The sequence below is a fragment of the Cavia porcellus genome, unplaced genomic scaffold (genome assembly GCF_034190915.1).
Source record: "Cavia porcellus strain 051 isolate PalLab524CR breed Dunkin Hartley unplaced genomic scaffold, mCavPor4.1 scaffold_11, whole genome shotgun sequence".
Lineage (NCBI taxonomy): Eukaryota > Metazoa > Chordata > Mammalia > Rodentia > Caviidae > Cavia > Cavia porcellus.
In genome coordinates, this window is record NW_026947494.1 from 967,242 (window position 1) to 976,830 (window position 9,589).

Consider the following 9,589-nt stretch of genomic DNA (forward strand, 5'->3'; position numbering starts at 1 on the left):
TCCAGCTGCACAGAAGTAACCTGACCAGCAGAAACACGGTGTTGGCGGACTCCAGACCAAGGTGCTGACTGATGGGTCCGTGACAAAAGGCGCTGGGAAAGACACCCTCCAGCCATCAGCCCCATCCCCAAGGGACACTTGCAGGTACAGAGGGACCCGAGATGTGTCTTCCGCCTGCATCCCCACAGCCTGACTGCCCAGCGGTGGGGGCCATGCAAGGCCCCTCGCCACCACCCGGCAGCACCTGGGGAGGCACAACAGCCTGGTCTGGACCCTCAAGACAAAGCAATACAGCACCAGTGCCCTGGAGCAGGGAGCCCTTACCCATCCTGCCACACCCCACTGAACAGTACATTCTCCATGTCTCCATAGCAGAGGCTGCAGAGCAACGTGGACAGGATGGAGCCCTGAGGGATTCCCCGGCCCTGGATGTAGCACCTGGGGAAGAGGGCAGAGGTGGGCAGGCATGGAGGGGCTCTTGCTCACACCCAACAGATGCACACGTGCACTGTGCCAGGGCACAGAGGCAGAGGGGAGAGACTGGGTGCCCGGGGCTGGGGTGGGGGAGTCAGGCCAACTCACTTGCCACCGACCCTCAGGATGCTGCTGCGTAGGAAGCGCAGGAAGAGGTTGAATAAGCTGCTGCTGGGCTCGTTTGGCAAGCAGCTCTGGACAAGCAAAGCAGAGGGCAGGCATGAGCACCGGGACTGCGGCCACAGACGCCCCTTTGGGGCTGGGTCACGGCCTGCAGACACTGAGTAGCACCTGTCCCAGCCCTGTGGCCCTGCATCTGGGGTGACAAGAACTGGCCCAGGGTCACTTACTGTCCCTTAGAGGACATGACCACCCCACTGCAGGTTCTGGAAGAAGCCGCAGTTAAATCCATTTTGACCACTTCCTGTGGCCTCGTGAGTCACCGATAAAGTGATGGGGGGAGCTAGCGAGGCCAGAATGGTCTATGCTAAGCAATGGACCCTTGCCACGGAGAGTGGGGCACAAGGGACCTGCTCGATGATGATGGCGTCTCTCAGTCTGCACGCCTCCTGCAGGTGCTCCACAAACTGGCTCATGTATGGCTGGAGGTCGGCAAGGGTGGAGACCTGCAAGGAAGGGAGGAAGGGTGTGGGGGCAAGTAGGGATCCCAAGGCCACCAGCCCTGTCACTGGGCCCCAAGTCTGATGGGGCAGAGGCGGGACACCCCGAGACTCCTGCTGTGAACCAGTCAGTGCGGGCGTTCTGGGGCAGAAGTGGCACCACGAGGCTGGCTCTGCTCAGACCAGCTGCCCCTCTGGTGACGGCAACCCAACCACCAATTCCTGGGCCATACACAAGGATTTGGATTTCAGAGGAACCAGGCTCGCTTAAGCATTTTCAGGAAAGGAAGCTTTGACACCCACATCAGGGCTGCACCCAGGAAGCAGGCAAAGGAGCAACGCTGTAACCTGAAGAAGCCAGGAAGAGAAAATACAGAGCAAAACCTGACTGAGGAGAGAGAATGGGAGCACAGCAGCCTCAGAGGCTGTCCCGAGGAGACCCGGGTCTGCTGGCTGAGAAGGCAGATGCTGGGGTCGGCTGACAGCGGGGCCCCAGGAGGTAAATCCACTGTCCCAGAGAATCCCAGGGAACCCAGCGTGCAAGAGGCACCAGCCACTCTCAGGAGCAAGGATGCCCGAGCCCAGGGGAGTTACACCCGCAACTCCCCAGACACCCGCCAAGCTAGGGGGATGTCTGCCAGTCTACCCAGAGACTGTGCAGATGGCTCCTAGATCCGAGGCTGAAATACCTGCTCTAGGGGCAAAAGCTGAGAATGCCATCATACCAGATCACCTGCTGAAGACGCATTGCCAGGAACGGACACGGGGAATCACGAGGTGACTGCTGTGTACACCCAACAACTGCCCAGGGTGGACAAGGCAGACAGACCAAGCAGAGGCCTCGGGCATAATGAGCACCCAAGAACCACAAGCAACAGTAGCACCAGCTCGGTCACAGTGCACAGAAGGCATCCGAGAACGCATGTACTCCAAAAGGGCCACAGTGTGAAGCGGGCCCAGCTCCCTACATGGTCAGGAAAATGGTGGCCATGACACATGGCAGCTCCCGGTGCCCTGTGGCCTGGCTGCAAACCAAGGCACTGACACACGGACTGTCATGTGTGTGCAACACGTGGATGTGTATGCGACACATGTGGGAGGGGAAACTGCACAACTACCAAAACCAGGGTGCAGCAGCTCTACTCTGGGTATAACTGCCAGCAGGGCTACACCAAGTAGGACATCCCCAGAGGGGCCACAAAGGACAGCATAGGCCAGAAGCTGTCTGTGGTGGAGACAGACCATAGGCAGCATTCAGCCTGGGACCCACCAAGGTGGCCAGGTGCAGAAGGCAGCCCAGGGAACCAATGACCACAGACACCCTCTCTCGGTAGCAGCCACAGGTGTGCACGCCCAGGTCTAGGATCCCCACCCATCTTGTCTCAGGAGAGAGCAGAGCCTGAGCCTGGAACCCCTCTGCAGTGCAGACCCTGGGGCTAGAAAAGGACCTGGATACGTGAGGTGCCACACCAGCCACCAGTGTGCTGGGATGGGCACCTCACTATGACCCCTGTGGAGGGAGCCAGGTCCCACATGCCCACAGCACTGACACACAGGCACGCCATTCCTGTGCCATGGACACAGGTCACAGGTGTACATACCACCCCGTGCGCACTGTCACATAATGAACGCACCCCAGGGCCGCGCCTGCCTTACGTGTCTCCTGTAGGACCTGCGTGCCTGTCCCCTGGCGGCTCTCTGCACCACGGCGTAGCGGCGGATACAGTACATGTTCTCATGGGGTCTGAGGACCTTGGCAACCACCTCTGCGACTTTATCCTGTGGGAGGGCGTCGTATGCCCCCGACACATCTGCCTGCAGGGTGCAGGGAACCCCTGAATGCCGCCTCTGAGTCAGGAGGGCAGGACCCAGCATCCAGACCACTAGGGAACTACACTGGGCATGTTAGGCATACCCTGCCCAGCCACACCTGTGCCTTTGCAGGACCCATACCCATGCAGAGCACCCTGTGGCAGGGCAGGACCCGCTTTAGCCTGGGTGCCCACTGCTCCCTTCTTCTGAGTGGCTGTGTCCAGGGGGATCCTGCCTAAGCAGGAAGTCCCCAAGAAGCAGGGGTATAGGTTCAGCTCCTCATGCAAAAATCAAAGTCTCTGTCCTTGGAGCTGAATGTCCCTAGAAGGGGATAGGGCCCTTGTTCTCCCCAGTTAGGACAGAATCAAAGGTGGCCATGCCTGGTGATGGAGGAACTCTAGGGCCACCCACACTGGCCACTCCAGAGCCCCGTCTTAGATGGCTCGGGAATGCACAAGGCTGTGGTGGGGAGGCCAGCACGCACCTTGACAAAGTACAGCCAGGGCCTGGGGTCCTGGGCCCGCACATGCAGCGTGAAGGCCCGCCAGGCCCGGTAGGTGTCATCCAGGCCCAGCACGGAGGCACCCAAGAGCTCAGGCCGCCGTGTCCGCTCGTAATTTAGCACGCTGAACAGGGTCTTGATGCACGGGGTGAACTGCTGGGCCTGGGGATACAGGGCTGGCTCACTCAGGGGTTGGGGTGCTGCACAGCCCTCCGGGGGACAGAAAACCCATAGTGCCTGCCATACCACGGAGGGCAACATGGCACCCAAGGCCCATGGCCATAGCAGCAGTGCTCCCAGGCTTGAATGGCCCTCATTTGCCAGGAACCCGTGCCACTCTCCAAAACCCACGAGAACCAGCCTCGCCCTCCTCACATCCCTGCCCAGGGCTCCCGACTTCTCCGACACCAGTAAGGGCTGGGCAACTTTGTGTGGTCACCTTCCTGCCCCCATGGGAGGCACTGGTGCCCACCGTGCAGTCCATGCTCACGATGGGTCGGAGGCCGCTAAGCTTGGGCATGAAGCGCAGCCTGGACATGGGCAAGGCCGACCAGGCCTCCTGGTGCTGCCTGAGCTCTGTGGCTGACAGCTCCCGCAGCTGCACCCTCTCAAAGTGCTGCCTGCAAAAGAGGGCACCGGGGCACATGGTGGGTGCAGGTCATCTCCTGCTGGTGCAGCAGGCAGCACAGGAGGCCTGGCAAGCCTCCCAGGGCACCCATCCCATTAGCTGCCCATCCCCAGTGCCTGTCTGGGGTCCCCCCTGGCCACACTGTCTCTAAGGCCGGGGCACACTGTGGCTCCTTCCTTGGACAGGCTCAGGATGCAGTGTGGAAAGCCCTGAGGCTGGAGTGCAGACTGGGAGGCTCAGGAAGCCCCAGTCAGGCTGCTGGGACCTACGACGAGTGCTGAGACGGAAGTCAGAACACAGAAGCAGCTAGGCAGTAGGTGCTGTGCTCACTGGCCCAGCAGGGGAGACAGCACCCAGTTCAGTGCTGCTGCTTCTGCTCAGCACAAATCCACCACAGGAGTCCCCACCTGACCCATGGGACAGTGTGGGCTGGCAGGCAGTGACACCTAGCACTGACATCTCATCTGGAGACACCTAAAGCCCCACAGGGACAGCAAGGAAGACCGTACCTAACCCCGATGCCCTGCAGCTTGTGCCATAGGCACCTGCGGTAGAAGAGAAGCCTGTTTTTCTGAAACGTGGTCTCTGTGACGTAGAAGAAGGACCGGAGCAGCTCGACAACACATGTGTCCATCAGCCAGAACAAGAAAGTGGCCAGGACCTGCTCCCGCAGGCGGTGCTCTGCAGCCGGGATACAGCTGTCCTCTGGAATGAGAGGGACATGGCACCTGGCCCGGCTAGCCCCATGCCTCAGCCCAGCCCCAGTAGCCGGCACTGCAGCTGGGCCATGAGACACCTGCAGGTCCAAATTGAGGAAGCCACACACGTGACCCAGGCACCAGACCTGGTGACGTTCTTGGGGCAACCACACTTGGGCTACAAAGGTCACGCATGTGCCACCGCCAAACCAGGTTCCCCTTTTCTGCTTTGTAAGCGTGGTTGCTGGAAATGTCAGACTGAACTGGGAGCCCAGGCTCTGTTCCCACTGAGTGGCACTGACTTGGGTCTCATCGGGCACTGATTCGTGAGCCACTTGGAGAGGGCAAGGCATGCCCACCCACCCCTACTGACCCGAGGGTAGTGTTGGTGACACGGCTGGGCTGCAGGACACTGTGCTCAGCACCACGGGGCAGCAAGATCTAGACACACCTGGGCTTCTACCCAGGGCAGTGGCAGCCAAGCACACATGCTGACATGCTCTAAGAGACAACAGAGATTGATAGCCCTAGGCCCAGGGGACTGGGCTCCTCCTTGGTCCTCTGAGTCCTACCATAGGGCCTGTGAGAAGCTCTCCATAGGCATCTCTGGACCCAGTGAAACTGCAGCTCAGATAAAGCCAAACATGCTGAAGAGTAAAACTAGACCCACATCTTTCACCATGTTTAAACTAAAATAGAAATGGACAGAAACATTAAATCTGCGGGAAGCGAATACGTAGAATTCTGGAAGACAACGGCATTGGAAAAGACTTTGTGAACAAAACCCAGATTGCACAGGAACTATCACAAAATATCAACGACTAGGATCTCATTTTAAGAAGTTCTGAACAGGAGCTGGTTTTAGCTCAGCGGCATAAGCATCTGCCTTGCAAGCAGGCGGTCATGAGTTCAATCCCTGGTACTGATTAAAAAAAAAAGTTCTGAACAGAAAAAGAAATTACCAACAGAGCGAAGAGACAACCCACACAATGGGAAAAATTTTCCCTGGTTGTTCGTTAGACAAAGGACTAATATCTAGAATAAAGACCTCAAAACAAAATTAGACTCCTCCAAATGTAAAGACCCATCCAAAAATGGGTATTTGACATGAAAGACAGTTACCAGATGAAAAAGTAGAAGAAATAGATGAAAAACTGTTCGACATTTCTTGTCATCAGAGATGCACATGAAAACAACCCTGAGATTCCATCTCATCCCAGAAAGAATGGCTATTATCAAGAAATCAACCAATCAGAAATGCTGGTATAGTTGTGGGGAAAAAGGACCTTTTAGGTGGGAGTGTAGACTGGTGCAGCCACTGAGTGCTCCACATTGCAGTGTGGAGAATCCTCAAAACTAGAGGTTCCATTAGGCCCAGCTATTCCCCTTCTGGGTATCTCCCCCAAAGAATTAAAAACATCACACTGCAGTGATACACATGCACTCGTGTTTATAGCAGCATAGTTTGTAACAGCAAAATCTTGGAAACAGCTCAAAGCCCATCAATCAATGGATAAAAAACTATTCTGCTATATAGTGGAGTACTGCTCTGCCACAAAGGGTAAATATGAGATATTTCCAGGTAACTGGCTGCCCCTTGAGACCACACTCTTAAGTGGCATACGCCAGACACATGTTTAAACAGTGCACTGTTTCTCTGGTGTAAGAAACTGTAAATGTAAATAAGGACCAAAATGTATAACAGATACTAGGAAATGGGAAGAAAATGTTCAAATGAGAAGGGGAACAAGGTCGGGAGAAAAAGGGAAAAGGGAAAAAAATTGAAGGAAAAAATGAAAACAAAGCTCTTGTAAATAAAGAGGGAAAGGGGGACTAGAGGAGAAGAATGGGGAAAAAAAAGAAGCAAGATTCAGAGTCAGAGATTAGCTCAGCGGCACAAGTGCCTGCCAGGTCCTGAGTTCAATTCCCAGTATATATTTAAAAAAAAAAAAAAAAGGCAGCAAGAAAGACCATGTCCAGGTGCAAACCCCCTATGATGAATGTCATCACTATGTATGTCTAAAATGTACCAATTAAAAAAAATACCCAAGGCCACTGGTGTTGGCTTGACTACAGTACAGAGCACCAGCCACAGCCAATGCAGCACTCAGAGGGAAATGCATAGCCACACCTGCACCTACAGTCAGGAAAAAAAAAAAAAAAAGACTAAACCCACAGAAATCAGGAGGCTGTAACAGCAGAGGAAAGGAATGAAATCCAAAACAGACCCTGAGGACAAGGAGGCTCCACACTGGAGCAGGGGCAGGGGAGGGACACATGAGGAATGCATCCTGTAATAGTGCCCAAGCAGACAGACAGGCGGCTGGAGCAGAGCCAGCAAGGAGCCAGAGAGCCCATGAGTGGAGCAAGAAGTGCAGGTCGCCCTTGGACACCAAGCTAAGGCGAACCTCAGAAGGCAAAGAGGCAGCAGACAACCAGGTGGCAGAGCCATGGGCCTGCACAGTCCTGCAGCCACAGAAAAGGAGAACAAAGTGACCAGGGAGAGCCTGCTGCATGCAGGGGCTGCCCTGTGCCTTTGATTCTGTATTTTTGGGTGAGGCCAAGGCATCCAAAGCCGCACCTCAGGGGTGCAGAGGGCAGCTAGGCAGGTCAATGTGCCCGGCAGAGTCTAAATGACCTGGCCTGTCCTGGCTGACACTCCACGCTGGACAGCAGGGAGGATCCTACTGGCCGAGGTGTTCCCTGTCCTGTGCAGCTCCCCTTCGCTCCCTGCTCCAGTCTAAAGAAAGGAGGGGGCCCCTGCTCAAGTGCGAAAGAAAGTGGACACACACCTGAGGCTGGTGACCAAGGGCACCCTTGGCACCTAGGAGCCCTTCTTCTCACCCTCAGAGGGATGCACCTTCCATTTTTGCCCCTAGGCAACGCCCCAAACTTTGAGGTAAACAGGTCATGAACACCTGCCCCTCTCAGCAGTATTCCTCCAATCCTCAGCGCCTGGAACCTGCCTGAGGCCAGGAAAGCAGCAAGAGGAATCCCCATAGCTAGTGAAACCAAGGGGAGGGCGCTTGCCCGTCCCCTGCCCCGCACCCACCTGGGCTGGAGCGCAGCCACACGCAGTCCTGCACCTTCACCTTCCACGTGAGCTCACGCAGCGACAGCTTCCCATGCTTGCCCAGAGAGAGGAATCTCTTCATGCACCTCAGGAAGCGGCGCTCGTTGTGCCTGGAGCCCCAGAGGCCGGTGGGCACCAGGCGTCGCAGGCAGGCGCGCAGAAAGGTGTACACCTGCCAGGGACTGCAGTGCTGGGGAAGCAGCTGAGCCAGGCGTTCCGCGCTCGCGTCCCCGTCGGGGCCGGCTGCAACCCGCAGCGGGCAGTGAGCGCGGAGCAGCGCGCCATAGGGGCACCGCGCGTGATTGGCGAGCAGCTCGCGGAAGAGGGGTCGCATACGCCAGTAACGCAGGGACAGGCGGCGCCTGCGGGAGCGCGGGGTCCGCCCGGGCCTGGCGGGAGGCGCGCCCAGGAACACGGCCTCCACGAGCCTTCGTGCCCCCGTCATGCTGGGTGGCAGTGCGCTGAGTATGAAGGAGGGGGGCAGCCGCTCCGCGCCGCCGCCCACCCGCGAGTAGAGAAAACGCTTGATCTCGACGGCCACGCGTGGCCTAGGCGTGCTCCCGCTGCTCCTCGACCAGGTCGACTCGCCCTCGACTGCCGCGGCTCCCAGGGCCACGGAGCGCGGCCTGCTGCTTCCCGATGTGAGCCTGAGTTTCTTGGGTTGCGGCGGACTAGAGCTTGCACTGCGGCTGCGGGGCCGACGCCGGGACCCGAGGCCCGAGTCCGGGCGGAGCGCGCCGTGAGGGGACGACGTGGGGGCGTCAAGCTCGTGCAGCGGTGGCCCGCAAACCTGGTAGGCGCAGCTGGGCGCCACCAGCTGGTAGAGCGCGCAGCGCGACAGCAAATGGACCAACACGTCGTCCCCCAGGCGGCGCAGCAGCAGCCCCCAGGAGCCGCTGCCGCGCAGCGAGTCAGTCACCGTGTTGGGCCGGTAGCGGCACACGCTCGTGGTGAAGGCCAGGGGCGGCCCGCCGCGCGCCTCGTTCAGCAACCCAAAGCCGAAGGCCAGCACGTTCTGCGCGCCGCGCTCGCACAGCCGCTGCACCACGCGGGCCACCAGCTCCTTCAGGCTGGACACCTGGGCGGGGAGAGGATCCCACATCAGCCGGACGGCGGAGCACTCAGGCCCGGCCCGCCTGGCACCCCACGGCGGCGGCCCACCTGGAGCAACGAGGGCGTCTCAGGGGCCGGCCGCGCGCCCCAGGGCACGCACACCAGGCACTGCGCCACCAGCGCGCGGAAGGCCGCCGGGTCCCCGCGCCGCACGAGCCGCGCGCCCTCGGGCCCCAGGCGCCGCGCGAAGGCGGCGAGCGGTAGCACCTCGCGGTAGCGGCGGCGCAGCAGAGCGCGCACAGCCCTGCACCGAGGCGCGCGAGGCATCGCGGAGGCCCGGCACCCACGTGCGCGGCGGGGAATGGGCGGTGAGGCCGTCAGGGCGGGGCACGCGCGGAGGAAGAGGCGGGTTCGCCGCTCGCCCCGCCCCTGCCTGTAGGGTCTCTGGTTGAAGCGCTGGCGGCCTGGGACCCCTTGGCGTCCCGCCTTCCGGGGCCTGGAGGGGACGAGACCGCGTAGCGCCAGGGTGGCAGAGAGAGGGCAGCAGTGACATGGGGTGCGTGGGAAACCGAGTGCGTGCTACTGCGTGCTACATTCTTTCGTCCTTGGGGTGTGAGACCTAGGCACCAAGACTGCCCAGGGATCCGGACGAAGCCGTTTGTAAGGGGCGGGGCAGTGCGCCCCGAATCTGCTCGTGAGGGCGTAGACCCCGCTCCGTCTCCGGCTAGG

General features: G+C 59.1%; 1 protein-coding gene across 6 annotated transcripts in view; it reads right to left on the bottom strand.

The window, feature by feature from the left end:
• Tert (telomerase reverse transcriptase) overlaps positions 1 to 9,228 on the bottom strand; it is a 17,549-nt gene extending 8,321 nt beyond the window's left edge. For 2 of the 6 annotated variants that reach the window (XM_063257927.1, XM_063257928.1), the window contains exons 1-9: positions 8,969 to 9,228; positions 7,787 to 8,885; positions 4,546 to 4,741; positions 3,848 to 4,028; positions 3,391 to 3,570; positions 2,751 to 2,909; positions 1,005 to 1,100; positions 583 to 668; positions 325 to 438 (exon numbers count right to left, since the gene is read on the bottom strand). In XM_063257927.1, coding sequence (XP_063113997.1) covers positions 325 to 438; positions 583 to 668; positions 1,005 to 1,100; positions 2,751 to 2,909; positions 3,391 to 3,570; positions 3,848 to 4,028; positions 4,546 to 4,741; positions 7,787 to 8,885; positions 8,969 to 9,187 — 2,330 coding nt within the window. In that variant the 5' untranslated portion in view covers positions 9,188 to 9,228. The remainder of the gene's footprint in view (positions 1 to 324; positions 439 to 582; positions 669 to 1,004; positions 1,101 to 2,750; positions 2,910 to 3,390; positions 3,571 to 3,847; positions 4,029 to 4,545; positions 4,742 to 7,786; positions 8,886 to 8,968) is intronic. The other 4 variants (XM_063257924.1, XM_063257925.1, XM_063257923.1 and 1 more) reach the window with 4 other exon arrangements.
• Positions 9,229 to 9,589: the final 361 nt, after the last annotated feature.